General features: G+C 31.4%; 3 protein-coding genes across 3 annotated transcripts; 1 reads left to right on the top strand and 2 right to left on the bottom strand.

The window, feature by feature from the left end:
• Positions 1-563: 563 nt before the first annotated feature.
• LOC120076896 (uncharacterized) lies at positions 564-4,030 on the bottom strand. The gene is made up of 4 exons (XM_090312888.1): positions 3,781-4,030; positions 3,391-3,695; positions 3,034-3,244; positions 564-1,219 (listed from the first exon to the last, which is right to left on the bottom strand). Exons 1-4 carry the CDS (start codon positions 4,027-4,029, stop codon positions 710-712), a joined length of 1,275 nt encoding a protein of 424 aa, XP_090169014.1. The 5' UTR covers position 4,030; the 3' UTR covers positions 564-709.
• Positions 4,031-16,269: 12,239 nt separating this feature from the next.
• On the bottom strand, positions 16,270-17,208 carry LOC150036599 (uncharacterized). Its single transcript, XM_090313185.1, has 2 exons — positions 17,034-17,208; positions 16,270-16,892 (listed from the first exon to the last, which is right to left on the bottom strand). The coding sequence occupies exons 1-2, from the start codon at positions 17,206-17,208 to the stop codon at positions 16,270-16,272; spliced, it is 798 nt and encodes a 265-aa protein (XP_090169311.1).
• A 1,133-nt stretch (positions 17,209-18,341) lies between these two features.
• On the top strand, positions 18,342-25,100 carry LOC120075007 (Acyl-CoA N-acyltransferases (NAT) superfamily protein). Its single transcript, XM_039028142.2, has 3 exons — positions 18,342-18,676; positions 20,814-20,936; positions 24,610-25,100. The coding sequence occupies exons 1-3, from the start codon at positions 18,523-18,525 to the stop codon at positions 24,825-24,827; spliced, it is 495 nt and encodes a 164-aa protein (XP_038884070.1). The 5' UTR covers positions 18,342-18,522; the 3' UTR covers positions 24,828-25,100.
• Positions 25,101-25,301: the final 201 nt, after the last annotated feature.

Raw genomic sequence — 25,301 nt, 5'->3', positions numbered from 1 at the left:
ACCAAGTATGGCTTTGATTTTGTGAGCCAAAATAACCATTTCCATCAAATTTTTCAATTTCTTGCTAATGCCCCAAAACGTGATGAAGAATTTGATCCAAATGAGAGTTGATAGTTTCCAAGTGTGGAAGAGATTGAGTCACGTCTCACAGCCAAAGAAACACGTGGGAGGTAACAAATTTTATCATTTTCAATTAGTTTCTTTTGTGTTCGAGATTAGAATGAAAACTCTCTCTCTCTCTAGAATGCAAATGCTCTGACTTCTCTCTAACTCTGTGAATTTCCAATGGCGATTTTTCAAGGTATATTGAGGTGTTTTAAGCATGCACGCAACGAAGAAGAGGAGGAGGAGGAGAAGATGAAGACACTGAATTATGTGGTTCGGCTAAATGAAGACCTACATCCATGAGAAGGGAGAAATTTCTTTATTTTCAGGCTACAAGAAGGTAAGTTGTTTTCTCACATACATATTTTTTACTCTCACTTATTTTTCAGAATAGATCTACTTATACAGTGTGTAGACCTGTTACATATGGGTTTTATTGACTCAAACCTCTCGCTCATAGTTAAGCAATTAAACTACATATCCAGTTTGTAATAATCTTTCAGTGTGTGAAAGAATTCTCCTAAATGAGAAAATAATGAAGATTAACAAGGGTACTTAGACCTTTGGCTTTCCAGACATTGTAATTTACAAACTACATAGATTGTTAAATTAGATCAATCACTCGAGGAACATCATCAAGGAAAGGTGTATTTCTAATTTGAAGCTCTGGGAAGTTTTGCGTAGTAGTAGCTGCACTGGGGTCGAAACGTTCCCGATCGGAAAGCGTCGAACCTTGCTTTATTCGACCGACGTGTCGAGAATGCAGGACTTGGGCATAAATCACAGGTAGCCGGAGAGACTGATACTCAGCAAGGGCTGATTTTAGATCAAGTAGTCCCCACTTTAGAAGGCATTCACCTAAAACAAATGCATCTAATAAAGCCATATTTGTGCTTCTTGCACAATGAGGAGTCGTTGGATGAGCTGCTTCTCCAACTAATACCACATTGTCCCAAACTATTTGTTCTAATGGATCACAATCATAGATGACATTGATGAAAGGATCTTTTGTTTCTTTAACGACTTTTGCAAGCTCAGGGACCCAAATTTCATCCACTTGTTGGTGCAATTTTTTCACCATCGTCTCATTTACTTTCATGCTCATTGATCTAGCCTGCATTTATATGTTCATTGGTTTCAATCCTGAATAAAACAACTAATAATGTAGTTTCGAATAATTTTTTTTTTTAAAAAAAAAAAAAAGTAAAGTTGATTTTTCTATAATATTTTTTAAAAAATTATAATATAAAGTGGGTTTAGTATGATTTATTGAAGGATTTTAGATGATCAAAAGTGATTTTTTTTTAAAATTAAAAAAAAAATCTTAATAAATAAGTAGTTAAAAAGGGAAATTCTCCAAAAATATTTGCACTTTAGAGATTAATTATTCATGAAACATATTGTAAGAAATAAAAGTATATTTATAATTCACGAAATCGAGTTCGTGTCTAATTGTTCTCTAAACATGAGAAAGTCATAAATATGTATTGGAATTTTTATGTTGTGTCTAATAGTTTCTTGCACTGGGTTTTTAACCTTCAATTTTATGTCTAATAGATATTTGTAATATCCATATTTTTTAGGATTATTTTTAAATATAGAAAAATTGACCAAAATATTTATAAATATAACAAAATGTCACTCTCTATTACAGATAGACACTGATAAATTATTATTATCTATCATTGATAGACATTGATAAACATTGATAGATATTTATCACAAATCGTAACATTTTATTATATTTGAAAATATTATCAGCAGTTTTTTTATTTAAAATAATTTATCTATTTTTTAAAAATAATTAATTTAGTAAATATCAAGTTAATTTTATGTCAAATGAATAAAATTCTTTGTTGTTACAACAAAGAGGATTATTCTAAATTGTTTACATATTTTGTTTTATGGAAAAAAGAGGATTATTCTAAATTGATTACATATTTTGTTTTATGGAAAAATCTTTCCGAACTAAAACTCTTGAATTTCCCAAGTTTTCATAAGATTTAGAGACAAATTACTTATTATTAATTTTACCATATTATAATTCTCAATCAACAAATCATAATTAAAGTCTATATATTTCAAATATTTTTTATTCTAAACGAAATAAAAGAATTTAAAACAAATTTTCAAATTTTAAATCACAGTATTTAAAATCATTTTTCCAAAAATACTTTAAAGGCAAAGTTGAAAGTTCAAAGCTTAAAGAGATAGTTTTTAACCCATAAACCAAACATGGATACTTTGCATCCTAAGATGTACTAAACTTTGTGCATTAGACATAAAACTATTTTTTCAAAAAACACAAGACTAAAAGTTAATGACCTATTAATGCACGTTTTCAAATCATAATGGATTTCAATTGAATTTTGATATTTGTTATTGTATGAAATAAAATGATTTAAAATCTAAAGTGATTATAAATCTTGTTTAGCATAAATATCTTTTTAAACTAAAATGGTGAGATTTTGCAAGATGTCATAGGTGTTAAAGGTAAATTACTTATTTAATCTTGTCATATTATAAGTTTCAATAAACAAAATCATAATAAAGAATTTATATTAGTAAATTTTCAACTATCTTTTCTTTTTCGGTTACCATTCAAACATAAAATTTTAATATATTCATTTCAAATCTTTCGATTCTAAATGAAAAAAATAATAATAATAATAATAATCATTTCTTGAATTCCAAATAATAGTATTTAAAATTATTTCTTGAACATTTTAAATGGATGATCGTAGACATTTCTTGAATTCCAACTATCTTTTCTTGAACGTGATAAAGTATGATTGAACAATTGAATAAAACACAAAAGATGAGCTAATAGCCATGGTTTCCAACAGGAACACCAAAAATAACGTGTTTAACGGTTATAGAACTTAAGACCAAGAAAGAGAGAGGTTGGCAATAGATGAAGGGAATGACCTTAAGTTGGGGTTGTGGTTCATTAACAAACCAAACCCAATTGATTTTCTTCTTTGGAATCTCGAAGAGTAAAATATGAGTATTAGATGCCAAGTCCATGTACAAGCATTTACCAATTTCAGGATATGCTTTACGGATGTTCATCACTGTCTCCAAATTCTCTCTCTCTGAGAAATCAAAAACCCCTCTCCAACCATAATATCCGGAATACCTAACATCAAATGTTGGAGGTTCATTATGTCACGAAAGAAAGTAAAACATTCTTGAATATTGAACCATAATCCTATTCCAAATTTAAGTTCGATTTAGATCTATGAATGTACGATATCAATGGGGGAGGGGGAAGAATTTACCAACCTCAATTTGAAGTTAGGAAGAAATGTTTGACGAATGGAAGAGAGACAACCGTCAGCTGCAACAAGCAAATCCCCAATTATTTCAACGATTTCACCACTTTCCACAACTCTTGCTTTGATTTTCACAGACGTTTTGTCATCAGAAATGCAAAGAGAGAGGAAAAGATGACCCCAAAGAAATATATCAGATGGAAGCTCGTTGTATAGAAGGCTATGGAGGTCAGCCCAATGTGATGCTCTAAAATTGAAATTCTCGTCATTACTCAAAACCCTTGCTCTCTTGCTTTCTCCATCGATTGCTCGATTCTATTTCAAATGAATCAAAATCAATATCATATATGGGCATAACAATAATACAACAATGAAGGGAACGAAGGGGAGAGATTTCGACCTGCTCCGTGGCAAGAGGCAAACTGTATTCGAGGAGAAGTTCAGGCCGGGAAAGCCATGACTGGAGTAGCCTTTGAGAGAGAGGATCAAGGGCGAGTCCGGCACCGGTGGAACAACCGGTCGGCGGCGTGGAAGATCGTTCAAGAACTTGAACTTCCCAGCCAGCTTTAAGAAGAGTGTGAGCGCAAGATATTCCGGCAATGCTCCCTCCTACGATAACGGCTTTGGGCTTCTCCTTCTTCTCAACCATCCTTTTGTTCGTTGTTTTGGCTAAACGTGAGGAACAAAAGTGCTTTATATTTCTATTTTATTTTTTAAAAAGAAAAAGAAAACATAATTGGTAAGAATGTATTGGATTGTACTGTTTAAAAATAGTTAGTGGAATTCGGATAAGTAATAATATATTGTATTTATAGTGGAAGAATTAAGAAACATAATTAAAATAAGTAACGATGCATTTATTGTGCCATTTAAAAAATGGCTGAACGAATTGGGATGCATAAGTAATGTATTTTATTGTTTAAACCATGGTTGGAATAGTAATTCAAATAAGTAATAATGTATTGTTTTTTTTTTCTTTTTTCTTTTTTTCTTTTTTTTTTTTTACAATATGAAGGTATTGTACTATTTACTAATTAATGTATGCATTCTTTCCAAATTTTATATATATATATATAATATATATATATATATATATATATATATATATATTATATATATATATATATATATGTATGTATGTAGTTGAAGAATAATTCCACTTCTACTAAGTAATAGTATATGTCGGTGGTGGACGGAAATATGCACTCCACAAATAGAGGTGACGGTCTGAAAATAGCATGTGCGGCTTTAGAATTTTTCTTGGCACTCATGAATCAATGTTTAAATCACTATTTTAGCTTTAAATATTATTTTGGTTTTTATAGTCTAAAATTTGTTAAAGTTTAGTTTTTATATTTTCAAATGTTAGAATTTTAATTTATTTAGTTTTAATAAATTTAAAATCATAGCTCCTTAAAATTAATTTTAATCAAAATTGGTTAAAGAATAATAATATTTTTTATACAAGAAAATAAAATGTGTGAAATGTTGTAAAAAATTTAAGGAATCAACCATAATCACTTAAGATTTATTGTACATGTACTAAAATTGGACAATTAAATTATATTTATTTTAATTGAATATTAAATTCTTGTCTAATAGATTAGATAGAAATTAATTCTATCAATTAAATTGATAAACTTGAATTTAGACTCCCAATTTAAATTTTCTTTGAAAATTGTTCGTGCATCAATGTTAATAATCAATTTTGTTATATTAAATTTGAAGAAGTCCTAATAAATAGTCTAAATTAATTCACTTGTGACAATTTTAGAGTTTAATTAATATGATTGTAAATTTGTAAGACTCACATGATGTTTTTCTGCTGAGAATTGAAGAAAAGTGTAAATTTATACAATTACGAATATTTAAAATTTAAATTGATTCAATTATTTGTTTAATGTTTCTATTGATTCACCAACTTAAAAAGTCGGTGGGCCAAACGACCCCTTAATTTTTTTTACTAATAAATAATATTTTCAAAAAAAAAATGATATACATACATGCAATTTAAATTATGAAATAGAAAATGAATTATCTTTTGATGGAGTCCAACAAAATTGGGCTCAACATTTGATAAATCTCGAGGGGTATTTGGCTTACCAACATGAGTTGAGTTGAGTTGGTAAATATACCAACTCAATATTTGGCCCACTAACTTTAAATGTTGGTGGAGCTGAGTTGGTTTATTTTATTTATTGGGTTTTATGTCCTAAAACTCGTAGATAGTGAATGTAATTAAATGATTGTCATTAATAAATAGCTATTAATGTTTCTCTCAATAAATGTTATTGATATTTTATTTAATGTTGTCTTATTAACCCTAAAATCCAACAAACTAACATCTCATGTTGTCTTATGAGTCTTGAACTGTATGTAGAGACATATAAGGATCAATGTTCAAGATACAGCCTAAATGATCTATTAGTATAGGGGTAAGATTGAGTACCTTATCTTGGTAACATTATGGATACGACCCACTTTGTATTTGATACAAACGCAGTGATCCAATGCGTTCATGTAGGAGACATGCGAGTGGGGGTATCCTGGATAATGAGTTTGCACAAGACCAGACTGTGAAACTTAGTCTTACTCTTGAGTATATTATGAACTCCTAAGTTTGCACTAGATGTAACTCCATTTGCTAGTTAGGTTTCTATTTCAATAGGATGACCTAGGCAACTTAGTCTTACTTTTAAGTATATAATGAACTCCTGTTCACGAGAGATTATCCTTTGGTTTGTATAGGTGAGAGTGGCAAGTTCGCCGACTCAATATGTCTACCATTTGGGGATAAGACTATGTGGGTAGCTGGGAACATAATCATATAAGATGGATTTCACTCCTTCCCAACTTTAGGGTAAATAGATGAGTGTTCTCTTAAGTGGTGTCTCTGAGACTTGAACAAAGAGCTATACCTTCTCACAAGCTCAAGAGGGTTTCTGTTTAATGGTTGGACCATAAATAGGTTGTTCATTAGAGGAGCATTGGTACTTAAGGATGTAGAGGTAACCTAGGGGTAAAACGGTAATTTGACCTAGCTGGTGTTATTAACACTTTTGAATGACTAACTTGCTGTTATTATTGGTTTATATTTGTGGACACAGAAACATATATGTAGTGAGAATAGTGCAGTTGTGGGCCTTTAGTGGAGTGTACCCACAGTTAATAAATATTGATTAATTTGGTTAATGAGTTTAGGCAGAGTTTTTGATCTGTAGGTCCATTAGGTCTCCTTCCTAGTTTATAAAGAATATTGAGATAATTTGTCATTAAATTGAATTTGAAATGTTCAAATTCAGAATTGGAAATTTTTTAATGTATGTTGATCCATTTTAATATAAATTTTAATTTTAGACTTTATTATTAATTTTGGATATGATTCAAAATTAATAAATGAGAGAACGAATATTTGAAAGAAGTTCAAATATTAATTTAATATGAATAAGATTCAGAATGAAAACTATAGGTTAAAAATAATGTGCGTTGGATGCACATTAAAATTATAGATTAAATAAGATAAATATATTTGAATATGATTCAAATGAGAAATTTAAATTAAATATGTGATATTTAATTGGATGATTAATTAATTGAAAAATTATTTATTAATTTAATTTTGAATTTAATTAAATTGATTAAGTCAAAACTATAGGTTAAAATTAATGCGCATTAAATGTGCATTAAAACTATAGGTTATGTGAGAAAGAACCATTTAAATATGATTTAAATGGTTATTATTTTTATTTAATTAATTAAATTAAATAAATCATTTTAATTAATTAAATTAAATTAATAGTTTTATTTAATTTAATTAAATAAATAATTCTATTTAATCTTAATTAAAAAAAAATGTAACTCCCCTCGTCTCCTCACTTTCACCATCTCTCTCCCATTCTCTCTATATCAAATATATATATATATAGAAAATCAATTGATCGATATTCAAAACTCTCTGCGTTTTTTTGTCTTCTTTCTTCCTCCCAATTCAAAAAAAAAAAAAAAAACCCACAATTCTCATCTCCTCAATTTTCCTACAAGAATAGGGAGGACTCCAAGTGGTGGTGCCCAATCCCAATTCCCAATAGAGAAATTCTAAAAGTAAGATTTCTATAATTATGTTTTTTAATTGAATGCTTAATATACTTTTCTATTTTATTCCAATGCAAAATTTTTCTGTTTTAAATGTCAATTGTAAATACGTTTGGGTTCTATGTTTTGGCTTCTGTTGTGCCTTAGGGTTTTCATCCCTTCAGTCCTTGTCCTTGTCCATGACCTGCTCCTCGTCCTCGATGCCCACGACGTTCTCGTCCTTGTTCACTTTTATTATTTGAATTAATTGCTCCACTAGTCGAATCAACTCGCAATCTGAGCAATTGATCAACGATTTCTTCATTCTTCTTTTTCTTTTCTTCATATGCTTGTAACGAACTCATGAGTTGCTCAATGGTCATGACCTCCAAGTCTTTTGTCTCTTCGATTATGGCGACAATATGTTCAAACTTTGGATCTAATGATCTTAGTATTTTCTCCATGATTTTAACATCATCAATCTTTTCGCCATTTCTTTTAAGTTGATTGGTGATAGTTAAGACGCTAGGAAAATAGTTCAAGATGGGTTCCCATTCTTTCATATGAAAAGTTTCAAACTCAACTATTAGAGTTTGAAGACTTACCTTTTTAATTGGATCTACTCCCTTGTATGATGTTTGAAGCTTCTTCCATGCTTCTTTTGCCATCTTTGCTTCTTAAATCTTCTCAAAAGCATCATAATCTAATCCTTGATAGATTAGATAGAGAGACTTTTTTCTCTCTTTGGGCCTATTTGGGGCGCTGAGATGATATAGGATGTCTGGAGTTCTGATGCCGGGGAGTTCTGATGTCTGTGTTTGGGTGCAGAATTGTGTTGTCTGAGTTCATATGTCTATGTTGGGTATGTAAAGTTGTTATGTCTGTGTTTGGGTGTGCAGAGTTCATATGTCTGTGATATATGGTTCAGTTTTTTGTACTCTAAAATAATTTGCCTATATGAACACAATTTTTTTAAAATATTATAATTCTATTATTGTATCAATTCAGTTTTTTGTAATCAATTATTGTCTTTTAAATAATTCTTTATTATTGTTGTTTAAAAAAAACTCAATCAAAATTTAAGATTAATGGTAAATAGTCAACGAAGTGCCAATATTTAAAAATACGAAATTTAATTCTAAGCTAGGGATGGATGTACCAACTTCTTAAAAAAAACATTTTTCCACTTTTTAATACTAAACATATATGTATATATATAATTTTCAATCAAAACTTGAATTTTGAAAAGAGTTTTCAAAAGTAAGACAAATAAAAAATAAAATGAAAAATAAAAATAAACGAGGAAATGTAGTATTTATAAATTTAATTTTAAAAAACTATCGAGAACTAAAGGGTTATGAATGGTCAGTTAAATATTTTAGTGAGACATTTACAAAGCTTAAGGATTTCATCGAGGTTTTTCTCATATATATTCACGGATGAGTTTTCTATTGAGGTTTTATAATGGGTTTTTGAATATTGATATTGTATATGAAGATTTTTTTTTTTTTTTTGAGAAATTGTGTACAAAAATTTAATCCAAAATATTGTGAATTTTTTAATGGACATTATACAAATAAATAATTGATACACTAAGCAAATAAAATGAAAACTTGAATGATATAATTTATAGATAATAAATTATTAATATACTCTATCACAGTACACTAGAGGAAAAAATTATGTATCTAAATTGAAGGTAAAAAATGGGTGCATGGAAATAAATTGAAATACCATGGTTTCTTAATAAAATGGATATAGTGGAAAAAAAAATTATACCCGAAGTATAATGAAATAAACTCAAAAAAAGAATAAAGAAATACAAACGTAAGTGAGCCATAGGAAGGAAGAGAGAGTGACGGTCGTGTATGAGAAGGGAGGAGACATAAGAAGTGTGGAGTGGAGAAGCTGAGAGAGCTGTTAAATGAGAGTTACTGTACACATGTTGGAGAAAGTGAAAAGGGGAAATGGTATATCAGTGGGTCAAACGGTGATATAGGAACTATATCATCTCCCCACATAGGATATATAGACCCCCAAACAGGCGCTTAGAGTTAAAAAAAAAAAAATTGCATTAGATACCTTTCAACTCTCCACTTAAAACACATACATATGAATTTAGACCAAATAATTTTGCACTCCAAACATCAACATGTGAACTCCACAAATATATGAACTTCACCTACACATAAACTTCAAACATCATATCTTAATTCCATGCCCCAACCATTCCTTAAAATTTTGTCTACCGACTCATCAATTTCCAAGTCGACAATTATGCCCTTGGTGCTCTGTGACAGAAGCCCCATTGTATCATACTGGTAGCTATCCTCCTGTGAACCGGTGGAATCTGTCAAAGTTTTCTTATAGTTGCAACTCCGGTGGACTCCGTTAAAGTTTTCTTCTCTTATTTCAGTCAATTCCATATTGGTGACTCTTATTATCTTTCTTTTTCACGTGTTTTAAATCATCCTGGGTTTGAGCTCTATTTTTATTGACATAAAAGTCTATGAAATTGATTTATAGAATTCGAAAGTTTGAGAGTGAAATTGTAAATATTACCATATTTTAGGAATAATTTTTGCAATATTATAAATTATATAATATTGCAAAAATAAATATATAATCTTTTGACATAAAATATGTTCATAAATAAATTAGTAATAGTTTATTGTCAATCTTCAACTAGTATTTAGTGGTAATTATAATTAATTTTATTATTTATAAATATAGTATCAAATACATTTTAAATCATTATTTAAATTATAATTTAACTTTTGTTACCAACGATAATTCATATATGAATATATAAAATAGACTTCATTTTTATTGAAATCTTGATTTTTATTTTTTAGATTTCATACAAAACGGACGGGCGATGAGGAAAAGAAAACATGTGGAATTGAATAAATTAAAATAATGAGAATCCAACCGGTTTTGAAATGTATAAATTTTGGGGCGAGTCAAATATGTAATATGATATATCTTCATGAGAAATTTTCCTTCCAGAAGTTGTCAGTCAACGGATTAATTTTTTTAAATTTTATTTTAAAATTTTGGTGATGGCTCTTGAAAACCATTGTTAAACACCAATTAAAAATCAAATTCAATATCTTCGGAACATCTATTTTGAAATCTCAATAATCAAATATAAATTAAATTAAAATATTAAGGACTAAAAACTAGTTAGTTTCCATACTTATAAAAGAATTACATTTAAATCCCAATCACTGAACTGTATTTAACTAAATAAGAGTTTAAAAGTTACAGATACACAATAAAAAAAAATCCATATAGAATTAGTTAACCAATATATAATTTAATTAGTAAATTTTATTGATTATCCTATATAATATATTTATATCATTACCATAATTTATGTTAATAAATTATTGTTAATCTAAACATAGCTTAGTAAATAAGATATTAATTAGATAAAGTTTTTCATTTTAATTATCAAACAAAAATCTTACACGCACTAGATAAATTCATATTGAACATTTCAATTTTTTACCAAAAAAAAAAAGACATGATGGTCGCCCTATTTTCACTAATTAGTAGCTATTTACAATTTAATCATCACCTACGTCATATGTGTGTTTATATATATATATAACCCTCTCTCCCTCATGCATATATTCTCTCCCCCATGCTTCGAGGCCATTTTTCCTCCTCCATCTCTTTTCTCCTTATCCCTTTCTCTCTTTTCTCCTTCTGGCGGTGAGAGTTACAAGTGGGAGATGGATGGCGTGGGGCGATTCGGCAACGAGACGAGCACGAGACAGCAAGAACGGTGACGACAGACTCAGAGTGGACAAACGACAATGACGGATTTGGAACAAATGAACGATGATGGCAAACTCGGAGCAAACGAACGACAATGATAAATTCAGAACAAATGAACGACGATGGCAGACTCGGAGCAAGCGAACGATGGACTCAATTCAACTTTTAGTTTTATTTTTTTCCTATTTTTTATATATATTGTGATATATATGTACTTTTTTTAGCTTCTATAGGAAATTTGATATATACTATGATATATGTATTCGTTTATTTGATATAAACGATAGTGTCTTTTTTTTGTTTTAGACTTCATGTATTATGATATATATACTGTGGTGTAAATAAAATTTATGAAGATTTATGTACTGTAGTATAATTCATATATTGGTTTATACCGTAATTAATGTCAAACATTGAGTCAATCTCTATTTTATAAACGGTAGAATATTTTATATATTGGTTAAAATATTTTCAAATACCTAACAAAATGTTATAAAATATATTTAAAATAACCATAAATCTGTAAAAAATGGTCTAAGGTATATTTAAAATAATCATTAATCCGTAAAAAAAGCCAATAAGTTTCACGTAAATATAAAATAAAATTTCATTAAATGCATTTTTTCCGAATTGAAAAATAGGAAAAAAAATCTAATAAATATATATTTTCTCTGTAATTGATAAATGAGAAAAATTATATTGAATGTATTTTCTCTTTTTATAATAAATGTATTTTCTCTTTTCATCATTAAAATAACTTCAAAAATAGTAAAAAATTTATAAAAACGAATATAAATAAATAAAAAATAGTATAATTGTCCAAAATTAACCCTAAAAGTCATTTTTGAAAAAAATCAAATTTTAAAATATTAATGAAATATAGAATTTTCTTCCAAAACTGACTAACCTACATAAAACATTATTTCAAAAGAATAATAGAAAAATGAAAAGAAAAAAACACCACACTTATATATATATATTTTATAGAAAGAGCAATATTTTTTTTTGGGCTGCATATGGAAACTCATTTGACATAGACCTAAGAAGTTAATGTTTCTAAAGAAAGCAGTATATGTCTTTAAAGAAAAAGTAGTAGGGGTTATATTTATTTATAATTTTAATTTTTTAAAAATAAAATAGAATAAGACATTAAGTACATTTTTTAAAAGATAAAACGTAAAACGTTGCCATATTTTTTTTTTTTAAAAAAATAACAATAAAAGAGTGAGAAATGCAATTATTATTGGAGGGCTTTTTATTTACTGTAAAATTAGATAGGAAAAAGAAAAGAAAAGACGCAGAAAATAAAGAAAATTTTCGTAGATAGAAATATTTGCAGGAAAAAGGAAAGTAAAAAAATTAAACTCTCCCTTCATTTATTAAGTTGTGCAGAATATACTATATATATACATACCAATGAGAGAAACTAGAATAACCACCAATGAAAAAAATAACAGTAATAACAAAAAAAAAACTGTTATAACTAATACCCCTCTTATTGGACTAAACAAATTTGACATGCCCAACTTGGATATTATATCAGAAAAACGGAGTGATGGAGAGTTTTTGTGAATCCATCTGCAAGCTGGTGGTGAGACTGGATTGACAACAACTTTATAGAACCACCAACAACTTTATCTTGAATAAAATGGCAATCAAGTTTGATATGCTTGATTTGTTCATGGAGAATAGGATTTGTGACAAGATGGACAACAGCTTGGTTATCACAATATATCAGTGATGGTCGATGAACAGGAACAAGAAGATCATGAAGCAAAGAATGTAGCCAAACAAGTTCACAAGTTGTTGAAGCAAAGGCTCTATATTCAACTTCGGCTGAAGACGTTGATACCACAGTCTGCTTTTTAGATTTCCAAGAAATAAGATAATTACTTATGAATATGCAAAAATCAGATGTAGATTTTCTTGTGTTAGGACAAGAAGCCCAAAGGCACGTAGTTGGAAGGTTTCTATAGGGGATATAAGAATTCCTTGCCCTATGGCTGATTTCAAATACCTCAACAAGTGATAGAGTTTTTGTTAAATGAGCCTTATAAGGCTTAGTCACAAACTGACTAAGCTTGTTTACAGCAAACACAATATCTGGTCTGGAAATGGTTAAGTATAGGAGTCTCCCAATTAGTCGCCTATAAGATGATGGATCATTCAGTAGATCTTGTTTAAAATTCCTGAGTTTAACATTTGGATCCATTGGGACATTCACACGCTTTGCACCAAAAAGACCAACATCTTCTAGAATTTGAAGAGTATAATGCCTCTGTGAGATAGAAATCCCTTGAGATGATCGAGCCAATTCAAGTCCCAAAAAATACTTCAACTGACCAAGGTCTTTGAGCTTGAAAGTGACATTTAGCAACTTCTTAAGTTTTTCAATAAGCTGCATATTGGCACCTGTTATTATAATATCATCAATATAAACTAGTAATGTTAGGAATGTGTTACCAAAGCCTCGAACAAATAAAGAATAATCAGCCTTAAACTGTTTGAAATTAAGAGAGACTAAAGCAACAAAAAACTTGGCAAACCATTGACATGATGCTTGTTTAAGTCTATAGATTGATTTCTTTAGACGACAAACAAGCTTTCCATTCTGAGAAGTCACAGGTGTACAACCAAGTGGTAGATCCATATAGACTTCTTCGAATAAGTCTCCATGAATGAAGACATTATTCACATCAAGTTGGATAAGAGGCCACTAATAAGTAACAACCAAAACAAGAAGAACCCAAACAGTTACTAACTTGTCCACGGGAGAAAAAGACTCTATGAAATCTAATCCTTCCTGTTGAGTATAACCCTTAGCAACAAGGCAAGCCTTGTACCTCTCAATAGATCCATCCACACGGTGTTTAACTTTGTATACCCACTTTCAACCAATACTATGCTTTGAAGGAGGTAAAGGAATAACCTCTCAAGTGTCGTTGTCTCCCATGGCTTGAAGTTCAAGTTGCATTGCTTCCTTCCAATGGTTATAAGGTATGGTTTGGTGATAAAATCGAGGTTCATAATGAGATGAAAAGGCAATAGATAAAGTGCGAAAGACAAGTGAAATATGGTCATAAGAGAAGGATGAGTGTAGGGATAGCATGTGGAAAGGTTTAGGAAAAAGAACTTAGTAGTTAGATTATAATGATAGTCTTTGAGGTATGAAGAAGGTTTTAAGGTTTTGGATGTTTTTCGAGTTTGAATAGGTGGTTGTGGAATCTGAGATTCTGGTAAGGATGGTTGTTGGGATGAAAGAGAAGGAAAGGAGAAGATGAGATTGGTGGAGTCAAAGAGATGTTGTTTTGGTTTAATGTTGGGAGGGAAGGAAACTCAATGTTTGGAGACAGTGATTGAATAGTATGTTGGGTGGAAGGTTGAGGATCTGAACAGAGGGGTGGTGTATTGTGAATGACAGGAGAAATAGGTTCAGTAGTGCTGGGATATGAAGGTTGTTGATAAGATGAATGGGATGAGACATCAATGTCAAAGGCTATAGGTAGGACAACGTTATTAAAATGGTCATTTTGCTCATTTTCCAAGGTGACTTTATGAAAAAGAAACATGCTTTCATGGAAGACAACATCACGGGAAATAAAAAACTTGTTATTGTTAATGTCAAATAGATTGTAGGCCTTCATACCTGGTGGATAACCAATAAAGACAGCAGGTACAACTCTTGGGCCAAACTTATATCGACCATTGGATAGTGTGAAGGTAAAGCATAAACAACCAAGGTCCGTAACATAGAATAATCGGCCAATTTGCCCTATAGCAACTCATATGGTATTTTCCAAGCAAGAGGAAGTGAGAGTGTCCTATTAATCAGATATGTTGCAGTTAAAACACACTCGCATTCCAGAATTTGATAGGAACTCAAGATTGGAAAAACAGGGCTCTGGAAACATTCAACAAATGTTGATGCTAGCATTCAACAACTGAGTTCTATTCTGGTTTACCCACACATGAATATTGATGTAAAACTCTTTTTTGTAAGAAAAAATCAGTAAAGGATAACTCGGGGGCATTATCAAAACGAAACACTTTGATTTTCTTATTGTATTGAATCTTTACATATGCAAAGAACTGAGGTATAATTCTCAAAACATCAGACTTGTTTTTCAACATGAAAACCCAAGTGTATCTACTATGATCATCTACTAAAGTAAGAAAATATCTATGTCCAACATGAGTACAAGTAGAAAAAGAACCCCAAATATCAACAAGAAGAATCTCAAAAACAGTAGATGACCTATTATTATGAGACTCAAAAGACAAATTCTTTTGCTTTGTTAAATGGCATATGTCACGTGGATGTGTACTATTCAGTAGATGAGAATCAAGGTTCAAAACATGTTTTGAAATGGATAAATGAGAAATGGATGGATGTCTAAGCCTAGCATGACATATGGAAGAAGAAACAATCGAAGCAGCCTTTATTGATACAGCTTACAGGGTATCATCAGTTGTGTGTGGTTGTTCAACAATGTACAAACCATCACACAACCTGCCTTTGCCAATAATCTTCAAAGTGGACTTTGCCCGAATATCACAAGAATCAATGGAGAAGTGTACAGACAAGTTATCATCATATGTTAAGGCACTGATAGAAAGCAAGTTAAACTGAAATTTAGGTACATATAGGACACGTTGAAGATTAAGAAATCCAAATAGTGTGATGGAACCACGAAAATAGACCAGAATTCTTATGTTATCAGGCAGAATAACTGATGTGCTAGTTGGCTTTAACTCGTTAAACAAATGCTTTGAAAACATATATGCGTGGAAGCCCCGAAATAAATTATCTGTTCATGTTTAGAAACAATTTGGGAACAAATACCTGCTACATGTGTCACTAAATCAACATCACATTTGGCCATAGTAAGCTTTGGCTGAAACATATTGAAAAGTTGTTAAAGAGTATCATTGTTGATCATAGTTCCAGATGTAGTATTAGAGGTTGTAGTAAAGAGTCAGTGGAATTGATGGAAGATGTGGAAGCAGAACTGAGTTTATGAACCTGATTTGATCAACCTTTATGTTTGTAGCCAGGTGGATATCCATGGATTTTATAACACTTATCAACAGTATGGCCTGGAATGTTGCTATAGGTACAAATAGGTCGATTTTTATTCTGTTTTGAAGATGACTGGTGATTATTTTGCTGTAAGGTATTATCAGGCTTATGTATAACAAGTGTGACTGTCGAGGAAGGATGATTTGCAACAGAGTGGTGTTGTTCTTGTTGAACAACAAGGGAGAATGCTTTGTTGACTATTGGAGCAGGGTCCATGAGAAGAATTTGAGAACGAGCATGATTGAAATCATCATTTAGTCCCATAAAAAAATAGAGGAGGTATTCAAATTGAATGAAGTCGTCAATGGACTTTACTCCACCATAAGTGCACTTTCCACAGGTACATCTAGGGCGATAAGACATGTATTCATCCCAGAGGCTTTTCATTTTGGTGAAATACATGGTGACAAAATATTGTTCTTGTTTGAGATTGGATAATCCACATTTCAGATGGAAGATGCATGGTCCATTTTGTTTTTGTACGCGATCTTGAAGATCAAGCCATATTGCTCGAGTCAATTCGGTGAAGAGGATGCTGGATGAAATTCCTTTGAAGACGAAATTCAAAATCCAAGCTATAACAACATTATTGTTGCGTATTCACGGAGGAAGAAGTTCACTTATAAGTCAAAGGATTGATCCATCGACAAAACCTAGCTTATTTCAGATGGAGAGGGCAAGAATCATCGATCTGCTTTAAGAAACGTAATTGTCACCAGCGAGTAGTTCTAAAATAAGAACGAGATTAAAGGTATCGCTGTGATGAAGGGCATATGGGTTGTATTGATCTTGATGAGAAAGTTGCAAACTGAAGACCGGAAGATTGGCCGATGAAGATGCAACAAACATCGGATCAATCGGAGGAGGAAGATTTGGATCAGGGAGGGTCATCGTTATCGTACATAAAGAAGGGAAAACGTAGGGATTTTTATTCATCTGATACTATATTAGCAGGAAAAAGGAAAGTAAAAAATTAAACTTTCTCTCTTCATTCATTATATATATATATATATATATATATATATATATATATATACCATTGAGAGAAATTATAATAACCACCAATGAAAAAAATAACAGTAATAACAAAAAAGACTGTTACAAATAATAAGAAAAAATGTCAAACTATTTATAGAAATAACAAAAAAAAAATCCAGTAATACATATTGGTAGACTTCTATCAACACCTATCAATGATAGACTTCTATTGTTTTTTATTACTGATAGACTTTTATCACTTTCTATCAAAGATGATTAAAATTCTGCTATATTGTGAAAATAGTTTTCTTTATTTTTCTATTTTTGAAAATCTCCCCAAAAAATGTACCAATTAAAGATAAGGGATGTTAAAAATTATCTTGTACATACATACATATACGTTATTATTACATTTAAATTAATTAGATAATTTGATATGTTGAAACATATAGCCGAACATTTAGACTATAAATATCAACAATTAAATAATTTGATAGGGTAACCATTTTGTTATATTAGAAGACACATTTTTTAACGTTAAATCATAAAAAAAAATGTCTTCCAACTTTTCTATTTATTTAAAAAAATACCTATACACTTAAAAAAAAAAAAAAAGAATATTACTAATGAACTTTCATAAACGTTTTACAATTACCTTGGAGTATAAATTATTTAAAATTTTAGACGAGAATTACGATATGAAATGGTGTACCAATGACCCAAAAAAATTAAATCACCATGATGTCTTATATCATTGCCATATTATTCTAAGTCCCGAATTTTATTTGAAATTCTAGAGGAGTTCTATTCTAGGGGTAGTAATAAAATACTTATATAAGAATATGGTTAATATTGCGACTTATAAGAATATAGACGTATTTTAGATATTTTCTAATAATATTTTTTATTTAAAAAGACCGTTTTTCTATTTTCATGATTTTGAAAAAAAAATTGCTATTTTTCGAAATTTTCACTTTGTTTTCTCAGTCCTATTTTCTTCTCTGATTACGTTTGATATCAAAGTTTTACTGTCGAGCAAATGGGCCGAAATAAACGATTGGATGAAGGCCCAAATGACCGTATTGGAGAACGGAAGATTTCAAGTTTTCTACTCATCATTTGCAATTGATACGATCCAGCGGTTTTACTTCGTCGTCTCTTCCAAAGAAGAAATTTCTGTAGCTCTGAAACTTCTTCTTCTTCTTTGTTTTTCTTCGTCGAACATCAATGGGGGTGGGGCGCGAAGTCCCAATTTCGCTCGACGGAGTCAGGGATAAGAACTTGATGCAGCTCAAGAAACTCAATACAGCCCTCTTCCCTGTTCGCTATAACGAGAAGTACTACGCCGATGTCCTTGCCTCTGGCGAGTTCACTAAACTAGGTTTGATACTTCTTCTATCCACTTCACCTCACCCCCCCCACCTGCTTCTCTTCATTTCCTCATCTTGGGTTCTTCGTTGCTTTCTTCTTCTGTTCTTTTATCATTCCCTCTTGTGTGTTTTTGCTGCTTGTGATTCTGCCGATGATCGTCTTGGATTTAGTTACTATTTATTTTGGAAGAGAGAAGAGTGTTTGTGGGGTTTCTAACATTGACTATGTGGTTTTAGTTCGTTTAGTTGCTGGTTTTTGAAGTCTTAAAACTCTTTGAACTCTGGATTAGGCGTTCTTTCCTTCTGATTAGATGCTCTTTGGGACATTATATATAATGTAGGATTTTGAATTTCTATTCATTACCATTTCTAGCTTGCAGACTTCAAAAGCCAAATTAGTGTTCGTTATAGCAAAGGGATAAGAGAAAAACTATTTGAAACCAAACAAAAATTGATTAGGTGGGCTTACGGCTTACCTTTCGAACGAGAGGTTCAGATGTCCAACTTATTTACAGCTAATGGTTTAAGTTTTTGTGTGGCTTTAAAGGAATAAGTTCTTTTAATTGATTTATGAATTTGAGAGTGAACCAATTAAGGGGTTTAAGTATTAATGCTTGATAATGTTCTGCTGTCAGTTGCTCTACTGTCTTTGAAAATTTTCCATTTGATTTCTCTAGCCCATGGTTGGGATTATTAATCTAAACCTATATATAAATTGTTTGAAAAATAAGTTGGACCTCCATTAGTAGTCTTCTCAGATAATTGAAGCTGTCCTCTGGATCGACTGTAATTTTGGTTGCTGTTGTCATCATGTGGAACCACTGTAAATTTGTTTTCATTGTGTGGAAAGGGTTCTGCTCTCGATTCATTTCTAACTGTGTGTTTTGTATATTTATTTATTTTCTCTCTTGCTGGTTTGATCATGGAGAACCAGACATTCGTGGGGTCCATTGGAAATCCAGTTTTCAGTTTCTTCGTTGTTGTATTTCTCATGTTTCCAGTGATTTTCCTAAGTGAAAATCTTGTTGGAATGAATATTTTGATCTTTCTTCATGGATAGCAGGAATGATCCTCATGTGCTCTCACTATTACAGCTAATTATTGCTCTAGCAGTTTGATATGGGTGCTTTTTTAAACAATCTCCACTCGTAATTGTATTATCTTCATCCACTATAAGTATTACCCTAAAAAAGCTGAACCTAGGAATGCATGTCAAGCATTAACTCATGACCTTTAATTATCTTTGTTTCAGAGAACCTACTTGATCAATGAGACCATCTATGACGGTTTATCAATATGTTTTTTATTGCTGTATCATGTAAACTTTGTAATCTTTTGAATCTGTACACTTTGTATTATGAGAGCATTTTTTCAATGGCATGCATGGTTTTTGTTCCTAGCTTCATAACATTTATTATCCCTAAACCAATTTCCTTATAAATTGTAGATATTGTTTTCATGCGCTTCTGAAATGTTAAAATATAGCTTTGCATTTCATTCATCATTTGCAGTGTTACAAATAAGTTAAAAATATTCCTTGCTAATTCACCAAGTCCCTTTTCATTTGATTGGGAAAAATTAAAACTGCGTGCAGGTGTTTCATGACTATGCTACTTCTCTGGCTCCACATACCACACCAATTCTTAAAGTTATCTTTCTCCTTTTCTTTTTCGGCGTTCACTTCCTTTTCCGTTCAATGATAATTCACTTTCTTCATCTATTAGTTTGACATTGCTTCTCCCAGGTCCCATCATTTGCATTGTGCATTTTCAATTTTGACTCGTTGCACTGTTTTTTCATTGCAAACTTGCATGTTTATGCAAAAAATAGCCTAGGAAAAAGAACAATCTAGTTTCCTTTTAAAATCTTTCGCTTGACATTTCAGTACTTTGATGACTAGTAGGCCTGCAGGCTGCAGCATGCCTAATCCACCATAAGATTATCATGTTTTTCATAAAAATTAAGATTATCCTGTTAATTTTTGTGTCATACTTAAAAACTGAATCAGTATAATGGTTAATAATTTCCGTTTCATCTACCTTATTACGGTGATTGTTGTGCATTAAGGAAAAAATTGTAATACTCCTTTTCCAATTGTGCTATAGCATTCCAAAAGGCTAAAACTAAGTATTTCTATTGATTTTGCAGCATACTACAGTGATATATGTGTTGGCTCCATTGCATGTCGCCTTGAGAAGAAAGAACATGGATCTGTACGTGTCTACATCATGACCCTGGGTGTTCTAGCACCCTACCGCGGACTAGGCATCGGTAAGTAACAACTTCATATCTCTTTTAAGATTTTGTTCTTTTTTTATTTTATTTTATTTTATTTTTTATTTTTTGGTTTTGTTGTTTTTTCAAAAAATAAGAGACCGGGTAAATTAAAATAAAAACAAAAGAGGTAACAACCTTATGGCCAAGGAAGAGAAAGCCCCTATAGAGAACACACACACACACACACACACAGAAAGCTGTGATCACAAAAGAGCTTTCTTGTGTTCTTTTACCAAAAAAAAAAACAAAAGAGCTTTCTTGTGAAGGGCACTCCAACTTGAGGGTATGTATTGTACAAGTTCACCAAAAGGTTCATACGGTTTTTCTTTGTCTGGACTATCATTTGATTCTTCCTAACCAAAGATTCCATAAGAAATTTCTAACTTCACAGTTCTAATACACTTTAGCTCTATCTTACAGCCACCAACTATAGAGAGCCTTAGGAAGCCAAAATTCATGCTTATCTTGAAAAACAGAGAAGATATTAAAAATTTTAACCCCGAAAAGGCATCCTCTTGCTGTAAAAAGGCAATGCAAAAATATATGGTCGAGAGTTTCTTCTTTTAGTCACAGACTGCAAGTGTTTGGGGGGATGGGTAGGCTGTTGCCCACAGAAGGAATATTTCATTCTTTCGGATTTTTCCTTTACATGATCTGATTGCTCAAAGCCTCTTCAACTTTTGTGACATTGAGAAACTGTTCGCAAACCTGACTTTACTTTGAAGTTCTCAGTTTTATCTTGGGGCTGAACCATCCAATCTTTGGAATTTATGAGGCTCACCGAGTTCACTTTTTCCCTAAGATGGATTCTACTTTTGAATTTCTTTGTAAAATCTATTTCTCCTTAGACAACCATCATAGGTATAATAAAGGACTTGAAGAAAATGAGTTCAGTCCATAGTAGCCACCTACATAGATTTTAGGGTAAAATGCACTTGGATCCTTGAAGTTTAGGGTTGATGTCTATTTGGTCATCGAAGTTTCAAAAGAGACACTTTAGTCCCTCAAGTTTGCAAAATGATTCTAAATGGTCCCTAACTTAACTTGAAATTAATGGAATGATGACTAGACTGCTACGTCCTGACATGGATTGTAATATATTTGATGATGTCTCAATTGTATTTGATTACTTGGAAAATAATCAATCACAAAACTAATATAAGAAAAGTTAAAAAGATATAAAATAGGTTAAGTATTCAAAAGACCGTTTCTGCTAATCTTCTCCAAGCCTCTCCTTAGGTCCAACACAAGCTAGAAATCAAGGATCAGTCGTGGTCGCTTCCCAATCCCAATCATTGATCGAAAAGCAAGGTCGGTATACTAAACTAGTAAAATAGATATTTCCCATTGATCCACGTGTCGCACCAGTATTATCCACTGAAACCTCGATGGCTGGACCGTAGTGGAGCTAGAGCTATTGTCGATTGCCAATTTCGAAATTATACCTAGTTTTTGCCTAATTCCAAATTATTTTGGGGCTTTTGCCAAATTTGAAATTATGTTGGTGTTGAGGATGGAATAGTCACTGTCATTGGTGGATTCTTTTTGTTTGGTGTTTTGGTGATCTATGAAGTGTAGATAACATGAATTTGGGGATTTATGAGAAAATGGAACAGGAAGGTGATCACCTTCGTGAAATTATGATTGAAATGAATTTGGGGGAGGAGGTTGCTCGGACTAGAGTGAGGAAAAAAGTGGCCATTGTTTTTATAGAAAATGGGCTTTTTAGTTTTTACATTCTTTTTCTTTTTCAGAATGAGAATCACTTTTTTCAGCCTGAAAATACCTATTTAATTCTCTTACTCCACCAGTTTTGTTCTTCAACCCAGCTATTGTGGTGCGACGGTGACGACAAGTTTGCGATGGACGTAATTGGAGGATGATGAGGAGATAGATTTTTTTAATAATTTAACCTATTTTATATTTCTTTTAACTTTTCTTAAATTAATTTTGTAATTATATTTTCCAAGTAATCAAACATCATCAAATATAATTAACATCCACGTCAACACATAACGGTCTAGTCATCATTCTATTAACTTCAAGTTAAGTTGGGGACCATTTAGAATCATCTTGCAAACTTGAGGGACAGACTAAAGTGTTTGTTTTGAAACTTCAGAGACCAAATAAACATCAACCCTAAGTCTTAGGGATCAAAACCAAGAGTGTATTTTGCCTAAGAATTTAATATTCTATAATTTTTCTTGACACATAAATATTTAGGATCAGATGAGTTGACCTATGAGATAGTTAAGGTGTGTACAAACTAGCTTGGAGACTCACAGATCATAGAAATTACTGCTTAGATGCAAATCCCAGTTACAACTTTTGTCATTCCAACTACTGTAATTACTGCTTGTTTATGGTTGAAGATAGCACAAATGTCCAGGAATGAGGTGCAGGGGTGGAATCAACCCAAATATTTTCCCACAAGGCGTTTTTTTTGGCAGTAATAGACCATTGGTAGTATCCTTTTATTTATTGCAGTTCTGGATCTTCAAACAAATTTGTCCATATTTGCGGCTAATGACCCTCCCTTATTAGTGAATCTCCTACTCCATTTGACTAGGAGAGTGTTGTTCTCTATGAAGCACAGACACAAATACGATTACACGATACGGATACGATCGGATACGGTGTTCGTCAGTTTCTAAAAAACTAAGATATGGATACGTCTAAGGATATGCCATTTTTTATATATATTTTTAATATATATATTTCTAAAAAACGAGAATACTGATACATTGAAATACATTTTTTTTTCTTAAAAAAATCTAGGATATAGATAAATTTAGCATACAAGTTAATAACAATAGCACAAAATAGAATACAAACACCGAAATACAATACAAAAAAAGTAACATCTAAGATATTGAAGTATAATAGTTAATAAAATGCAATAGAAAAGTGACTCATATTACAAAGAAGAAGAAGAAGAAGATTAGAGGGAGAAGTATGAAGATAAACGAAGAACTTCTTCATTGAATTATTGAAGATATCCAAATGGTTTATATTTTGGTGGACTTTGTGGGGACTCAAATGTGAAGATGAAGATTAGATGATTCTAGGGTTTGGTCTTTTATTTATTTATTTCCTTTTAGTTTTGAACTCAAGTAGTGAGCTTTCTAAATAGGTTGCCTAATTTTAGATTGGGAAAGATTAGATGCGTTGCTTGTCTTTTTTCTTTAAAAAAAAGTATACATAGAAATTATACGTTAAATCGCATGTCAGATACGCATCTGGGAAGTATCTGGAAGTATCGATATCCGATACATGTTTGATACGGATTCTTTGCCTTACATGAAGTATCTGTGCTTCATAGGTGCCCAATAACTAGACCTCCAAAAGAGAGAGGAAGAGCAGTCCTTTCCAACTAACTAGATGGCTGCCCTGATCTTGGTTGGCTCTTCTCCAAATATTTTACCATCTTTTAAGAGATCATCTAATATTTATTAGTTCTGTTAGATCATTCTTCCCTTGGTCATCTGGCATTTGCTAGTAATCGTAGAATAACTGAAGAATTAAAAAATTACTGAAAGCTTTTGATTTAGGGTACAAGATGCGCAAAATAAGTATCTTAAAAGCTTTTGATTGAAATGAGAAGTTTCCACTATTTTTGGTAGGAGATTTTAGTTGCTTGTTTTTTTATGTTATGGGTTTAATGCAGGTGGTAGGCTGTTAAATCATGTCCTTGATCTCTGCTCAAAGCAAAACATTACTGAAATCTATTTGCATGTTCAGACAAATAATGATGACGCCATCAATTTCTATAAGAAATTTGGGTTTGAGATTACAGAAACCATTCAGAACTATTACGCAAACATTACCCCGCCAGATTGCTATGTTCTTACCAGGTTAATCACTCAAACTCAGACCAAGAAGTAACCTTTCAACTCCTGAGTTATGTCCTACAAAATTGGTTTGAACCTTCCTTTTCCTCCCTGTGAATTTAGTTAGTCAATTTGGGTCTCGATGAATTTTTTATATTTAATATCATGGGAGCTAGAGGGCTTTTGACATATAAATTTTGTCCCATCTCGTAATTGAGTAAATCTTTCTGTGTGCTTCTTGAGGATCTTTAGAACAAGCTAAATCTATTTATTGCCTTATCAATTATGGTTACTTTTCTCCCTTAATATGAAATGTTGACATTGTGTAGATATTTTCTTAATACTTCTGGAAGTAGGTATTAAATTATTTTGACCTTCAAAAGTTTAGGTGGTTAGGTTAGAGTAGATTTAGCTATTCAATGATTTGAAGCTATTCAGTCGTTGATTTCTGATGAGAGTCAATTGGTATCAATGTCATCGTTACACAATCAATTAATTATGCATTCATAATTAGTAGAAGGGGATTGAA

Source organism: Benincasa hispida, chromosome 4 (assembly GCF_027475165.1).
Source record: "Benincasa hispida cultivar pf3 chromosome 4, pf3_genome.v1.1, whole genome shotgun sequence".
Classification (NCBI taxonomy): Eukaryota; Viridiplantae; Streptophyta; class Magnoliopsida; order Cucurbitales; family Cucurbitaceae; genus Benincasa; species Benincasa hispida.
Note: the sequence above shows the minus strand (reverse complement) of the source record. Positions and strands in the feature narration are given on the sequence as shown.

Excerpts from the sequence above, each read along its gene's own strand:
- LOC120076896 (XM_090312888.1), bottom strand. The coding sequence starts at position 4,029 with ATGGTTGAGAAGAAGGAGAAGCCCAAAGCCGTTATCGTAGGAGGGAGC. Across the intron at positions 3,245-3,390 it reads CTTCCTAACTTCAAATTGAG|GTATTCCGGATATTATGGTT; the intron begins GTTGGTAAATTC and ends ATTTGATGTTAG. Across the intron at positions 1,220-3,033 it reads AACCACAACCCCAACTTAAG|GCTAGATCAATGAGCATGAA; the intron begins GTCATTCCCTTC and ends ATATAAATGCAG.
- LOC150036599 (XM_090313185.1), bottom strand. The coding sequence starts at position 17,208 with ATGACCCTCCCTGATCCAAATCTTCCTCCTCCGATTGATCCGATGTTT. Across the intron at positions 16,893-17,033 it reads TATTTTAGAACTACTCGCTG|CTTGGATTTTGAATTTCGTC; the intron begins GTGACAATTACG and ends ATGTTGTTATAG.
- LOC120075007 (XM_039028142.2), top strand. The coding sequence starts at position 18,523 with ATGGGGGTGGGGCGCGAAGTCCCAATTTCGCTCGACGGAGTCAGGGAT. Across the intron at positions 18,677-20,813 it reads TGGCGAGTTCACTAAACTAG|CATACTACAGTGATATATGT; the intron begins GTTTGATACTTC and ends TTGATTTTGCAG. Across the intron at positions 20,937-24,609 it reads CTACCGCGGACTAGGCATCG|GTGGTAGGCTGTTAAATCAT; the intron begins GTAAGTAACAAC and ends GGTTTAATGCAG.